The sequence below is a fragment of the Solea senegalensis genome, linkage group LG16, assembly GCF_019176455.1.
Source record: "Solea senegalensis isolate Sse05_10M linkage group LG16, IFAPA_SoseM_1, whole genome shotgun sequence".
Classification (NCBI taxonomy): Eukaryota; Metazoa; Chordata; class Actinopteri; order Pleuronectiformes; family Soleidae; genus Solea; species Solea senegalensis.
Window position 1 is genome coordinate 1,496,400 of NC_058036.1, and position 15,768 is coordinate 1,512,167.

General features: G+C 39.0%; 2 protein-coding genes across 3 annotated transcripts in view; both read right to left on the reverse strand.

Moving 5' to 3' along the window:
• Nucleotides 1-5,497, reverse strand: part of brf1a (BRF1 RNA polymerase III transcription initiation factor subunit a) — a 57,312-nt gene extending 51,815 nt beyond the window's left edge. Inside the window, exons 1-3 of the mRNA XM_044047360.1 lie at nt 5,387-5,497; nt 3,231-3,443; nt 2,007-2,081 (exon numbers count right to left, since the gene is read on the reverse strand). Of these exons, the coding sequence (XP_043903295.1) occupies nt 2,007-2,081; nt 3,231-3,414 (259 nt within the window). The 5' untranslated portion in view covers nt 3,415-3,443; nt 5,387-5,497. The remainder of the gene's footprint in view (nt 1-2,006; nt 2,082-3,230; nt 3,444-5,386) is intronic.
• Nucleotides 5,498-7,714: 2,217 nt separating this feature from the next.
• On the reverse strand, nt 7,715-15,457 carry zfyve21 (zinc finger, FYVE domain containing 21). Of its 2 annotated transcripts, XM_044048208.1 has the most exons (8): nt 15,266-15,457; nt 13,413-13,463; nt 12,656-12,824; nt 12,411-12,486; nt 12,203-12,294; nt 11,609-11,662; nt 10,393-10,523; nt 7,715-9,369 (listed from the first exon to the last, which is right to left on the reverse strand). In XM_044048208.1, exons 1-8 carry the CDS (start codon nt 15,389-15,391, stop codon nt 9,334-9,336), a joined length of 735 nt encoding a protein of 244 aa, XP_043904143.1. In that variant the 5' UTR covers nt 15,392-15,457; the 3' UTR covers nt 7,715-9,333. The 2 variants fall into 2 exon arrangements, with proteins under 2 accessions (XP_043904143.1, XP_043904144.1); XM_044048209.1 differs by lacking the exon at nt 11,609-11,662.
• Between the last annotated feature and the right edge of the window lie 311 nt (nt 15,458-15,768).

A 15,768-nucleotide genomic window follows, 5' to 3' on the forward strand; every position in this document is an offset into this window, starting at 1 on the left:
TTTTAGGGACTGAGACCACGAAAAAAACAAGACTGTTAGGGACTGAGACCATGGAAAAAACCAAGACTGTTAGGGACTTAGACCAAGTAAAAACCACGACTGTTAGGACTGAGTAAATAACCAAGACTGTTAGGGACTGAGACCAAGAAAACCAAGACTGTTAGGGACTGAGACCACGAAATAACCAAGACTGTTAGGGACTGAGACCAAGAAAAAACCCAAGACTGTTAGGACTGAGACCATGGAAAACCCAAGACTTTTAGGACTGAGACCACGAAAAACAAGACTGTTAGGACTGAGACCATGGAAAACCAAGACACTTAGACTGTTAGGACTGAGACCACGTAAATAACCAAGACTGTTAGGGACTGAGACCATGGAAAAAACCCAAGACTTTTAGGGACTGAGACCACGTAAAAAAAACAAGACTGTTAGGGACTTAGACCAAGTGAAAAAAACCACGACTGTTAGGGACTGAGACCAAGTAAAAAACCACGACGGTTAGGGACCAAGCCCAAGTCAAGACCAGGAATTATGCCAAAACTAGACCCACCCTTTAAAGACTAAGACCAAGACAAGGCTGAGACTTTTAGATACCAAGAGCAGTAAAGGGGCAGAGACAAGAGACAGACTTCTAAAGACAAAGATGAACAAACAGTCAATATTTTTAGGGACCGAGACCAGGCCAAGACCAGGACTTATACCAAGACTAGTTTTTTTTTTTTTTAAAGTTCTTAATGAAGATTGACGTGTATATGTTTTAAAATAACACTCTTGGAAATGATCTGTCAAAATGATAAGATATAGAGACGTTAGAGGCTGTAAATTAGTCGCTGCATTACGCACACATTTACTCTCATCACAATTTACACCATTGTTAAGGACTTTCTTTAAAAGGAGACGGTCATTTTGGGGGATTTACGGTGTTTATGATGAGCGAAGAAGTGCTTTTCCTGTCTAATAAAAACACACACACACACACACAGGGATCATTACTCAGCGTGTGCTGTAGTCTGACAGCTCTGTGACTCTGTTGCTGAAACATCGTCAGCTGAACAGACGGCCGTCGCCGCGGCAACCAGCTGCTCGCCATCATATCGAGCTCTGGCTCTTCGCCCGACAGCCTGTCTAAGCTCAGCGGAGCAGAGTGACTCGCTACAAGTTGTTGATGCGTTTTTTAAGAGCGGGCGGGAGCGGGGGGTTACCAGAGCCTGATGGTGTCGTAGATCTAGTGCCGGCACTGCATTATCATAAATACTAAAACCCTACTGAGAGACACAGAGAGAGGAAACTGAGCTTCTCTCAGCAGCAACATTTTAATTGGTTAATCCATTAGACATGAATTTCTCTGATGGGGCTGAAGATGACTTCATCATGTTTTGTCCCTTTCTGTCCCACGACAGGAAACTAAACATCTTTGATGCCTTAATGTGTGGGAGCTCCATTATGGTTGACCATCAAGATAATCAAGCCGCCTGGAGTCTTACTTTTATGGCTGTAGAATAGTGCTTCTGCCCCTTTTTCTAAGATAACTTTCACTTTCAAAATCTGCCAGTAATGACAGTATATGGGCACAAAGCTCAATTTCTCTGCTTTCATGTAGTTTTTGAACTTTGCCAAATCCTGTCTGTGACGACACAGAAGGGTTAAAACAAAACAGTCCAAGCTCCACGTCCAGTTTCCCTCAACACACTCAATGCTGCCCTCTACAGGTCGCAATCGCAGTTCTCGTGTCAAGTTTAGAACATGCTTTTACTGGGATAGACAAACATACAGATCAGTACATCGAGGTTTCTATCATTTTCCTGAACAACATATTTAATAAAGGTGACTAAAACCAGGAAACAAAAACATCCAGAGTTTCCTTCAATCAGAGGAAATTAATCTCACACTTAAAGCGGTTAGATGATGACTGACTGACTGACTTCTTATCACAGCAGCAGCAGCAGCCATGCAGCACTGTCACACACTTTACAGGTGTGTGGCGCCCCCTGCTGGTCACTCACCCCTCTGCAGAGTCTGAGCTCGGGACTCCGACCCAATTCCGTGGTGACCTTCTCCAAAAACGGGATTCTTGTTTCCTGTTGAACACGACAAGACACGTTTGCATTTGAAATGTATAAAGCAATAAAAATAAGTCAGTAAAAATCATTATTGAAGAGGAATGAGACAGAACTAAACATTTCCCCCTTTCCCTCATTAGAAATACATTCAGAAATCAGAAAAAGTTACATATTAACTTAGATTTAACTTCCATTTCCATACATTTGTCAAGTTTTGCTTGAAAAATTAAATCAAAACAATTCATCATTTACTAATAAGTGCAGATTTAATGTATTGTAATCAATTATTTCACTGAAATGACCTTCATTTTCTCCTTATGGTGAGATTAACCTTTTTCATTTGATGTCCTCATTTACAAAGTTGCTAAGATTAGTGTGAGTGTAAGTTTAACAGAACACACATTGTAACAGGAAGACGATAAACGTAACTTTCCAGCAGCAAGAAGGACATTTTTTATCTTTACATACAAGCAATTAACATCAACATGAACTTTTTTTAACCATAAAATATGAAGACTGATCAGTTTTATTCTTTTATTCACTCTGGAAATGACTGTAAAAAGCAGCGTTATCCAACAGCTCACTCTAGTGGACAGTTGGAGGAAGTGCATGATTAAAAAAAAGGAGACAAATCTGCAGAAAAAAACTGCTGTTGGTTAAAGGTACGAGATAATCTGGTGGTGAACGTTACACACGGAGATTAGCAACTGTAACACACACGTGTGTTTTCACATTCCTGAACTTCACATACATGTCACAACACTGTTCGTCTACAACACCAATCACTCTCTCCCACACCAAAGCCCATAGAGAAAATCAGTGATTTTATCTTGCAGGGACACAGGAGCTCCTGGTCCACTGCTGCCTCGTGTGGTCACTTTGTGTCACTGAGGTTAATCCGAATGAAGAATTTCAATCATAGAATTTACAAAATAACACAGATGAAGTTGTAAATGGAGGCAGCAGTGGATTAAAAACATCCGTGTGTGGTGACATTAAATCGCTGATTTGGTCTATGGAGTTTGGTGTGGGAGAGTGAGTGGTTTGAAAACTTCAGTCTGCAGTAGAAAAAGACTTTAAAACAACAAGATAAAGTGCAAAACATAGTCTTAAGATATCACATGTTTTTATTGACATCTCCCTGTGGCTAGCGTGTGCCTCACTCACCTTCCGAAGAGACAAACTGTCCGACGGCGAGCGAGCCTCCGCCTCCCGACTCCACAAACTCCACCTCGGACACGATGATGTTGTCCTCCAGCACGGAGCCGCAGCCCATGCAGACGGCATCGCCGCGCGCCTGGTCCACATCCACGTCCGAGCTGCCGCAGTTCTTGCACGCTTTGGGACTCATGGCGTCGTCGCCTGAGGAGCTTCAAACACCTGAAGAGAAACCACAGGAGAAATGTGTCGTCTGCAACCGCGGACCTTTAGACCCCATCATTGATCAAGATAAAAAAAAAAGAAAAGAAAGACATTTTTAAAGTCAACCAGGACTGCAACATTCAGTCAATCAATTAATATGTTACAAAACTCACAGCTGTCAAAATAAAAGCTTCCAGAGACTTTTGATTGATAATATCACTCTATTAATTGAAGGATAAGTAATTAAGGCAAGGGCCTTGATTTACGAGAGCAGCCCAGACAAACGTTTCATGTTTCTTTTAATCCCATAATCTGTGAAACAGTTCAGGCTCAGACAGGCTTCAAAACCTGCAAGAGATATCGGTAGAGATGTGACAGACATATCACTAAACGAGCCACTTCTTAAAACAGCTGTACCAATCGTGCCGTGATGCCGAGTCAGGTGAAGCCTGAGATGCAGGTAGCTCTCCGTTTCTTTGTTGATCAATGACTTTTTTCGTCCATAAAATGCAAAAACTGTGTTTTGTTTCGTCCTCAACGACGTACCATCATAGACGAGCAAAGGAAAGTGAACAAACTCACATTTAAGAAGCTGAAATCACAGAAACGTGATATTAATATTCATTGAGATATTGATTTGAGCTTGTTCAGCTACAAACATGTGCTGTAAAACCACATTTCTGGAAGAATGAGCACTAACATTTCTCACTGTGTTTTGATATGATTCTTAACAATTGCTTAAAGTGCATAAGCATGTTTCCATGGCCACACAAACATGTGTTCTTGGTACACACTTGATCGACTTTGTTTAAATATGTGAAGTTTGGTGCTTTATACTTGAGATACAACAGCGTCCCGTTTCATAGAGAAAGATTAAAAATTCAACACGTCACCATGGCGACAATGTTGAGCGAAAACACACAATCTTCACAAACTAGCTTCATTAAGGTCTGAAGGTCATTCTCACCAAAGAACAACCTGATTTGATCTTAAATGTGGATATTTTCTGGTTTCTTTGCTCCATATACAGGGTGGGGCATCATGGTCGCAAGTTCAACTGCACCCCTGGCAGGTTGGACTCAATTCCCTTGTTAGTCGCTTTGGATATTAGCGTCTGCTGAATGACATGTAATGTAATATAATATAATATAATGTAATATAATATAATATAATATAATATAATATAATATAACAGAGAAATCATTGAAACTGAATCCATTTGGTTTGTGGAAAAAAACAAGACATCTGAGAATGAGAACCTCATCATTTCCAGTGTCTGACAAACACTGATCAGCATTTTCTGAAACTGTCTGGACCAAGCCATTACACGATTCATCGAGAAAATAATCGACAGGTTAACGGACTATGAGAGCTGCAGCTCTAATTTTGATAGTCCGTTAATCTGTGAGAATATTATAAGTAGTATAATATTTGAGAAAAAAACTTTATCAACATTTTGTGGACCAAACATTTACCCGATTCATCGAGGAAAATAATCAACACGTTAATCGACTCTGACAGTAATAATCGTGAGTAAGCAGTGGCTCGTGCAATGATTGTGCACAACTTCCGCCGGTTAGCTACGTGGCACTGCTCTGCAACAAGCACCGGCGGCTAATTTAGCCTTCTCTTCACTTCTCCGTCTCCTTTTATTTAAAAAATCAAAAAACAAAAGCTTGAGTGTCTCTTTTATAACGGTCACATCACTTTTAAGCGTGGAAATCATGTAAAGTTTGTGTTAAATGAGCTGTCACGCGCGCACACATACACACACACACACGCAGCGGCTGACAGCTGACGAAGCTAGCACAGATATGCTAATAACCGGCGAACTCTGACTCAAAACTGCGGCTTTAATACGAAACTACGAGCCGGGAGCGAAGTACAGAATGTGGGACAGACACGCGGAGAGAGTGTGGTGCTTGTTGTTGCGGTTTTGGATTGTTGTTTAGCGGACGTACCTTGTGTTTTCGGAGCAGCAGAGTCCGTCAGTGAGAACCTGACTGCGGCCACGCTCGCGCCAGTCTACCGCTGCTGCTGCCGCACACACACACACACACACGGATCAACTGCTTCCACTGTTAATGTTGTTTTTTTAAAGAGTGTGTGTGTGTGTGTGTGAGAGAGAGAGGTTTATCTCTATGTGTGTGTGTGTGTGTGTGTCAGCGCTCACAGTTCAGCCACATGCTGTAATACCACTGCAACCATCAACACACACACACACACACACACAACATGTGCGTTTACGTGCTGGAGACACGGGCGAGACCAACGCGGTCCGGAGAAGAGGGGAGACAGAAACCGAACAATAATGATAATTAAAAACACAAACACGAAATGACTGAAACATAAAGGCGTAATATGTGGTGAAATATTATTTCCTGCGCGCAAAGAAATAAAGTTAAATGACATTACTGGGGAAACAACGTAGAGAGACGCACGAGATTCCCACCCTACTCTGCTACTGTAATGGTACGTCTTACGTCAGTGCTTTTAAATGGACAGTGCGGGCAATTAAACATTTAGCTAGACAGACAAACAGACAGGTAATGGATAGATTAGCTATGTAGCAAATTAGCTAAGCTACTGAAATAGATATATAGAAAGATATGGACTACCTAGCAAATTAGTTAAGCTACTTTAATGGATAGGTATTAGCTACGGAGCAAATTAGCAACACTAAAATATATAGTAAAATGTAAGTGTAATTTCATTATACACTTTTAAATGTTCCTTTTTTAATGTCTTAATATTCTACTTATTTATTTAAATAAATCATAGTCAGATGGACCAATCGGTGAATTTCAATCACATGTAAATTAAAATGTTGTTACTACCACAATACATTTAATACCTTGATATTAAATGTATCATTTCCTTCCTTTAATGAGTTTATGTTGTAATTATTATGTCTTAGAGATGGGATTTATATTTAGACAGACATTCCAAAATGTTTGGAAAACACATGAAGTTTAACTCCATAAAAGACATGTCTGTTCTTTAAATGTTACTTTAAAAAATATACATATATTTAAAATAAACAGTAATTGTGGAACATGAAATATCTGATGACTTTTATTGATTCATTTGGGCTGACCCTTTAGGACTTGAGAGAAAGGTCAATCATTTTTAATTTTAAGTTTTCAACATGAATGGACATTTAAATTTCGATCTCCATGGAGACAATGGTCTTTGAAATGACGCAAACACCACCACAACAGTTATAAACACTTGATTTTATTCCCAACAGAATAATCCAACAAAGTTGTGACGTACTGTGGAGCATTTTCAGTAAAATAAATGAAGTTGGCGACAGTAAATCAGCGCGTGAGGGTACATACACCATTTTTTCTTTAAAGTGACAACAAAAACTCCAGATTATTGTTGAAAAGTGAAGATAATCCAGAGGAGCGGCACAGTTAGTCCCACATGATGGTGTTCTGTAAACGTAATTTATCATCATGTTTGATAACTGTGCAGCTCTCACATCAACCATCAGATGTTTAATGGAAGATAACTGATGTCTAACGAGGAGATTATTATGGATTATAATCCTTTTTTTTCCACTCAAATCTTTCCTGGAAGCTTCAGTTCTTAGGTGAGCAGCGTATAAAAATAAACTTTACATTACAAAGTGGAGGAAGAGGAAAAGGTGAAGGTCACGACAAGTATTCATTTTTTTTTTACTAAAGGTGAACTCACTCTGTGCTCGATTCACTCAAACAAAGTCAGAAACGGATAAATAAAAGAATTTTGTCACTGTGACGTCATCTTCTACACTTGGCGATCGTAACTAAATATAATATAATATAATACTTGGTGTCTCCACTGACGCAAAACTGAACTTTTGAGTCTATCACTCGCGTGTAACAAAGATTTAAAGGTCTAGTGTGTGAAATTTTACAGAAATTGTGCTTTACTGTTGTTTTTCTCCAGAATGAGCCGTTTATATTTGTATATACTGTAGGAGTAGTCAGTTTTGATGCTAACTCAAGGCTACGTACTTTCTCCAACACAATATAACGCACCAATATTGAACCGATACCGATATGAGTAGTGTATTAAGTATCGTTTTTGATGTTATTTTCATTATATTTATTTTATTTGATCCATTTTTATTGTGTTTAATTGTTTTGGCTGTTTTTTTTTATTAGGGATGGGAATCGGTATCGGTCAGTATCGGTCCGATACTGGTCAAAATCACTGTATCGGATATCGGACAGATAAAAACATACAAAATCCGATACAATCCAAAAATCATATATATATGTGTGTGTAGACTGTAAATAAAAATCAGCAACCGCATTTTTGCTGAGTCATGTTGCGGGCTGTTTATTTCTTGTTATGGGAGACGAATATTTGTTCTAAAGTTGGAGAATTACTAAATAATAGCCCAACAGTTTTTAAAAAAAGGTCTAAAATGACACCCATATCAAGGCGATACAGTCATTTGCTATGTTCTGCCATTCCTAAATTTCACACAATGTACCTTTTAATTCATAATTTGTGAAAGCAAAAGTTTGAAACATTTCAGTCTACGTCGAAATTTTACGTACGTCCTTGGAAGCACGAGTGAGAGCGACCTGCCCGGGCGTTCCAACTCAAACATCGGTGAACTGCGTTTGCGTCGCGGCATGTAACCATGACGACAACAAACAGGAAGAGAAAATACTGTGTACACAAGTGTTTTTTTACGGAAGAAAAAACTGATTCCAGTCATACTTCGGCTTTAAAAATCACGCCATTACGTGTTAAAGTAGGAATATTAAAGAAAATATCTCGTACAAAACTTTGATACATGAAAGTACATTTGAAGCATTTATAATTATTATTATACGTCTGTGTTTATATTTATTTTTCACCAGAATCAGTGAAAACATCTTATCGTTTTCCCCAGACAGACGCCTAAAGAGTTAAATCTGTAAATCCTTGTAAATAATACAATTATCGCAGAAAAAAGAACCAAAAAAAGACACACGCACACGCACGACCAGAACTTTCACGACAGAATCTGAATCTAATGCTCGACGGTCGCCTGTTAAAGGACAAATCCGCCTCTCTGAGACACTCGCTCGCTCACCACAGGCGGACAAATGACGCTTTTCCACGACGCAGTTCCAGCTCAGCTCGACTCTGCTCGTTTTATTTTGCTTTTCCATGAGGGACAGTACGTGGTAATTGGTGCTTTATTGGTGCATTTGCGTCGCGTATATAAAAGCACGTCACAGCACTTTCGCGCAGCCGGGACTATGACGACCCCGCCCACGTTGAGGAGGAGCTATGAAGTCATGGAAAAACGGCGTGACTGATACCAAAACGTAGCAGAGTCGAGCCGCGGCGTGCAGGAAATGAAATCCTCATTAACAAACACTGAGAAAAATAAAAGCAGCGTATAAAGTCGTCGCCTTTTTAAACGGTTTATGAAAAGGTCACGTGTCGCCGTAGTCTAGGATCATTTGGATTTAAAGTCAAGGAGCAGGAAGTAAAAGTGGGTGTGGCTTTTATATAAACGTTATACGCTCGTGTCTTCATCCCCTGAGAGAAAAAAGACGGGAAGAACAATCAGACTGTTTGTGGTAAACATGAAGGATAGAGGTAATAAAATTGTTGTTGGTTTTTTTTCCATACATATATATATATATATATAAACATTTCTTTCTTTCTTTCTTTCTTGTAAAAGTGACCGTGATAAGAACGGGTTATCAAGAGCTGATGTGGAATCAGTGGAGGAGCAGAATCGGAACGGACGTTAATTAATTAAATAAAAAAAGAAAAGAAGAGAAAAGAAGAGACAAGAAACCCCCGAGGAGACGGAGGACAAACACTTGGGGGTGTGTGTGTGTGTGTGTGTGTGTGTGTGTGTGTGGGTGTGGGTGCTGCCTGGTTCAGAGATCGGCTGCTCTGTCCGTCACTGGTCCCGGGATTCATACAGCAGTTTGGCAGCCTGTGGTCAACACATACAACAAAAACACGTTAAAGGTATACTGTATACCTTTAACTATGCAGCGTGTGCATAAAGATGAGCAACAACACAACCAAGCAAGTCATACAATAAAAACAATAAAAAAGTTCAAACCGACATCTCAGACAAAGAGTAAAAACTGTTTATTTTAAGAAATAAAGCTCCAAAAAAACCACTTGTAGTATATGTGGCAGGCCTGTATGTGGCGCTGTAACGCTGCCACAGAGAACTGATCACTCCTTCAGACACTTTTTGACATTTTTTGGACTTGTTTAGTTGTATTTTATTTTGAAAAATGCTTAGGCAAATGTCTGGCAAAAGAAGGGTCGTGACCCCAAGGTTAAGAATGAATTAGTGAACTGACTCACTGACAAACTGACAGACTAACTAACTCACTGACAAACTGACAGACTAACTAACTCACTGACAAACTGACTAACTAACTCACTGACAAACTGACTAACTCACTCACTGACAAACTGACTAACTCACTCACTGACAAACTGACTAACTCACTCACTGACAAACTGACTAACTCACTCACCGACAAACTGACTAACTCACTCACCGACAAACTGACTAACTCACTCACTGACAAACTGACTAACTCACCACCGACAAACTGACTAACTCACTCACTGACAAACTGACTATTTCACTCACTGACAAACTAACTCACTCACTGACAAACTGACTAACTCACTCACTGACAAACTGACGACCTTTCACTCACTGACAAACTGACGGACTGACAAACTAACTCACTCTGACGGACAAACTAACGACTAACTCACTCACTGACAAGACTGACTGACAAACTGACTGACAAACTGACTAACTCACTCACTGACAAACTGACAACTCACTCACTGGACTCTCACTCACCGACAAACTGACTAACTCACCGACAAACTGACGACCTCACTCACTGACAAACTGACTAACTCACTCACTGACAAACTGACTTTACTGACAAACTGACTAACTCACTCACTGACTCCATACCTTGTGCATCGCAGCGAGCCATAGTGAAGCCACCTTCTTGTCGTCTGCAGCCTCCAGGCGGAGCTGCTGAGCGTCCTGAGAGCCCATGGGTTTGTAATGAAGCAACATGCCACTGGCTCTGGCTGTCCCTCCTACACACACACACACACACACACACACGTCATATTAAGTAAAGTGTTTAATGTGATTTTACAGGATACAAAATATAAACACAAGGTCATTCTGAAGACGTCTCTCTGGACAGAGGACATTTTTTAAGTTTGGACGAGTTTATAGATGAATTCAAATATTCTAATAAAGTCTGATATCATTATTATTATCCAGCACAATAACAATAGTCGCTTCAGTCAGCCATTGTAGGTTTTCTGATCGATTAATATAATATGAATAAAAATGTTACATTTTAATCTCATTTTTATGAATAAAATTGTATTTATTTAAACTTCTTTGACCTAAGTAACATTAAACTGGAAGAATAATATAAAAACAATGACTTATTTCAAAATAAAATGAAGCAACAAAACAATGAGTGGCAAGAAATAGGGCTTCTTTTTTTTTAATAGTTAAATCAAGTTGTTAGATTTTTTATCTTCTAGTTTCTTTGCTCCTTAAAACAAAGAAATCATTCAAACTCAATAAATAAACAGATTTTTTTTTTATATTTTCTGACATTTTATGGACCAAATAACCGATGAATGGATTATGAAAATAATCTTTAGTTGCAGCCCATTTGATAAACTTCTATTTATCTAGTTTGTGTTGAGATGTTTTTCAGGCACAAACTGAGACGGAGAAGAATCAGACTCATGCAGACAGATGTGAAACAGAGCTGGGCGGTAAAACCTGTACTTATATTTTTATTACGTTATTATACATTTAATTATATATTACAAAAACTGGTGTATGAAAAACGGAACATGACGCAGCAAAACACTGTTTCACTGCTGCACCACCAAAGGACAGAGCACCGGACCTGAGGTGACCACCTTCAGTTTATGACACATTTTTATTATTTTATTTTCATTATAAAGTGTCTTTGAACACCATTTAAAAGCTCTAAATAGATAAAAACAGATTATTATTATTATTGTTGTTATTATTAACATTATGGTTATATTGTTAATACCGCCCAGCAGTGATGTGACGACACAGAAGACAGACGAGCAGCAGCAGCAGCAGCAGCAGCAGCAGCAGCAGCAGCAGCAGCAGCGCTAACCTTCAGAGATACACTGACTGTCCAGCAGACTGGTGTAAGTGTGAATGTCAGTGTCTGCGTCCACACCACCAAGAAGAAGAGTCACATCATCAGAGGCAAAACAGAAGAGACAGACAGAGAGTTTGTTAGTGAGGAAATAAAGAATAAAACAGGTTAAGTGAGGAGAACGCAGAGCTGGACACATTTTTAAAGACAGTAAAGACTGTGATTATTTAAAGAGAGAAGCAGAGGGGAGAGAGACAGAGAGACAGAGAGAGATCTTTAAAAACCTGTAAGACATTTTACTGTCAGGGGAAACTCAATGTCCACAACTATTACAGTTTTGAAAAAAAGAGAGAGAGAGAGAGCGCACAAGCACCCTGCTACCATGACAACCACACTGTCCAATTATCATGACTGTGACTGTGTGTGTGTGTGTGTGTGAGAGAGCGAGAGAGAGACAGACAGACAGACAGACAGACAGACAGAGTGTGATTGTGTGTCCTAATCCTAATATTGGTAAAAATAAATAACACAAATTTAAAAACTCCTAATGAGATTATTTAATTCATTTAAAACAAATGATCTTTGTTGTTGACGGTATCACTGTCTCACCTCCTGGACTCGTCCCGTCTGTCAGGATCTGCATGCTGGACATACGAGACAACTCCACCTCAAAGTGACTTTCCCCGTCCAGGAACAAATACCTGACGTCAGGGAAAACTCAAACATGACTCAGCGTTCATCCTCTGACCCTGTGTCAGATTAAGCTTCAGCTAAAAAGAAGGAAATGAAATGAAACCGTCCCATTTAAACCTCTGACCTGTGGTTGTTGGACAGACGACACGTCATCGCCTCCGTCTTCTCTGTCGTCCCCAGCGTCACGATGAAGGTGCCGCCTGGACACAAGAGACATGTCAAAAATACAACGATCAACAGCATCATCCTCCACCAGTGAGGATTATTAAAGGTGCTGCATGTAAGAAATTAAAACCAACATTTCAAGTTTGTTTCTGATGAAAATAATACTATTTTTATCAGTTATTATAATAATAAATAACTTCTCACCTCCCAGCAGAACTTTCAGCTGCTTGTCAAAAAACTCCATTTCTTTCTGGGAGACGAGGCTGCACTCGGCACACTGACGCACCGGGTCCACGAAACACATGCGCGGCAGCGCCACCTTCTTACTGCAGCATTTATCGCAGAAGCAGCGGCCGCACCGTCGACAGTGGTGCTGCAGGGAGAAAGAAAAGAAACTCATATGTTCTGGTTTCTTTGCTCCATATAACAACAACATAATCAATTAAACCAATACATTTTGGCTTGTGGACAAAACAAGACTTCTGAGAACATCATTATTTTTATTGGACGATTTAAATTAAATCAAGATCAAGAAGGTGGTGGTGGTGAATCCTGAAGGCATCGGCTCACGTTTAAGGTTTAAATGCGCTGATTTTATTTTGAAGGAACTGTATTTTATTGTGAAACTGGATAGAGGATGAGTAGAGATGAATATTTACTTCATTTATTTATTTATATATTAATGTTTTTGTTTTAAAAAAAGAAAAAATCTAAGGATTTAATGATCTGATTTTATTATTTATTTTAATGTATTTTATTGTGAATGTGGGTAAGAAAGGAGCAGAGATGCAGATCTTCATGTTATTACGTCCACACACCACAGAGTCACCTGTGTTTTCATGCCAGAATCAATCAGCAGGATCAAAGTATGAGGAAAAAACAAACTTTCCTCCTCGTTTGTTTGTGTGTGACAGAAAATCTGTGATTTGTGGGGTTTTTTCTCTTAAACAAACAAACGGACCTTTCTCCTGATGAAGTCAAACTTGGTGTCACACTGCATACACCTCGGACACTGAGAGAGGGAGAGAGAGAGGAAAGAGGAAAAGACGGGATGTTACACAACAACGTACGTGCTGAGCTCAGCACATTCAACTTCAACTGGAAAAGAAAAGCATGTGCTCGTCATCTGCAGCTTCTCTGAAAACCAGATCCTACGATAAACGACCACATTCATTTACACAGAGCCTTTACAAATGTCGCCATGTTTAAAATTGTCACTGCAAATCCAACTGTGGATTTGGCCGCTGCTGTGTTCACAACACATTTGTTAATATTTAATAAAAACTGGAGCAGGAGAGGTAAAAAAGACAGGAACTAAAACTAAAAGTAATAATATTTCCATATACAATTCTCTTTTAATTACATGTAAGACATTTTGGTTCAAGTTCTCAGAGTTTTCAGCTTCTTAAATTTGAATATTTTCTGTTTTCTTTGCTTCATATAACAAAACACAAAAATAGAGAGACACAAAAATCATTATTTTCCGTGTTTGAGAAACACCAATCAACAGTTTCATGAACCAAACAACCCATAAATAAATATTTAAAATGAATATTTACTGAAAATATGCAGACATACATGGTTACACTTCCTGTAAACTACTAAAAGAAATGGACCAGGTTGAAGAAAATCCCTCCTTAATCACGACATACAATAAATGTCAGTGTTTTATTTTCCTTATAGAAACGTCGACAGTACAAATATTTATTGCCATAAATAGAGTTATTGTTTTATTGACCATTAACTGCGTTTGCAAATGATGATTAATGACTGACAGTGTGTGTCGTAGTTGACAATCAAAGTGTCTGCAGTTCGACTTCAGTAAAACAAACACATTGTTTTGTTAAATCTTTATTTTTCTTTTCTTCTTTATCAAGAAGCTAAGGAGCTACGTGTTAGCCTAGCATACTGTACTCATACTGCAGAGAGGCGGGCTAACGCGAAGCTAACACACGAAACAGCAGCTGCTTTTGTCTCTTTAACAAACAAACACCTGACAACTAGTTTTACACATATTTTAACTAGCTGGTTAACGGCCTGGTTAGCTGGTTAGCTGCCTGGTTTGACCGTGTCCGCAAACAAACGCCCAGTCCTGGAATCAGGGGCCAAAAGCTCTGACCACCAGAGCTGCGTCAATGTCACGCAGTTAGCACCGGATGAACCGGATGTTCGAGGCTTTGCCTACAAAAATAAAAGTCTTAAACTACTATTGTTTTTCTATATTCAATATTTGAAAAAACTCTCAAAGAATACACTTGATTTTATATTAGAAATTTAAATGATCAAAAATTATGTTATACGACTCACGTGTAAGTATGTATAATTTATTCTTATTTCTCTAACATACAATGATAAAATATAATATTAAGAGCTTAATAAAAAAAAGCCAAACTGTTTAATATTGTACACAATTAAATCTTTTTTTGGGGAAAACAAACAAATTACTGATTAATCTGGGGAACAATCTATAGATTAATTGGTTATAAAACAATCCATATTGACTGTTCATTATCATGGATAATCGAAACTGTCTTATAACAATCAATAGAAAACTTTAAAGCGAAGGCTTTGATTTTTATCTAACATAATTTATAATTCATAAAAGACAAAAATTAATTTCTTTAAAAATTAATTGACCATTTGACTGAATCGTGTTTCATTTCAAAAAACAAACTTTTTTTTAAATGGAAACAGCTGATCTTATTTTAAAAACAACAAACGGAAGTGCTGTTAGCCAATCTCTCAGTAGCCTCTCGCTCCGTGCTGCTCCGACAGGTCGTCGCTGTCACATTAAAACACCGCGGTGTCGCTCACCTCTTTGTCCGGGACCCACTGCGGTTCGTCCAGGGCGAAGGGGCTGTTGAAGGCGCCGTTCTCCGGAACCATGCGGAGGCCGCTGGGGCTGCGGAGCAGCTTCTTCCCGTCAGGGACCGAGGACATTTTTCTGTTTCTTCTCCGAACACTCGTTGCTGCTGCTGTCTGAGTCCGAGGACACACCCACCTTCCCCAGTCTACAGTGATGGACAGGGCGCTCAGCCAATCACATCACAGATCTGTGGTCACGCGGTGCTGTGGGTGAAAGTGGAGTGTTTTTGTTTTTTACGACACCGCCCCCTGAATAAACACACACACTTATGTGATTATAATCGATATTTATATCAATAATTACAATATTCAAATTAAATCATTATTTTTTCTTGGATGTTTACACCTTTTCTGCCACTGATTTTAATAAATAAATAAATACAACAAGAGGAATAAAAAATATTTAAAGTGCAATTGCAGTGCAAAACCTCTGTTTGTGTTTGACTGGAATG

What these genes read in the sequence shown, in the direction of transcription:
- zfyve21 (XM_044048208.1), bottom strand. Translation starts at nt 15,391, where the DNA reads ATGTCCTCGGTCCCTGACGGGAAGAAGCTGCTCCGCAGCCCCAGCGGC. An exon ending in GCTGAAAGTTCTGCTGGGAG is followed by an intron (nt 12,487 to 12,655) that starts GTGAGAAGTTAT and finishes TCTTGTGTCCAG; the next exon opens with GCGGCACCTTCATCGTGACG. An exon ending in CAGTCAGTGTATCTCTGAAG is followed by an intron (nt 10,524 to 11,608) that starts GTTAGCGCTGCT and finishes GTGTGTGTGTAG; the next exon opens with GAGGGACAGCCAGAGCCAGT.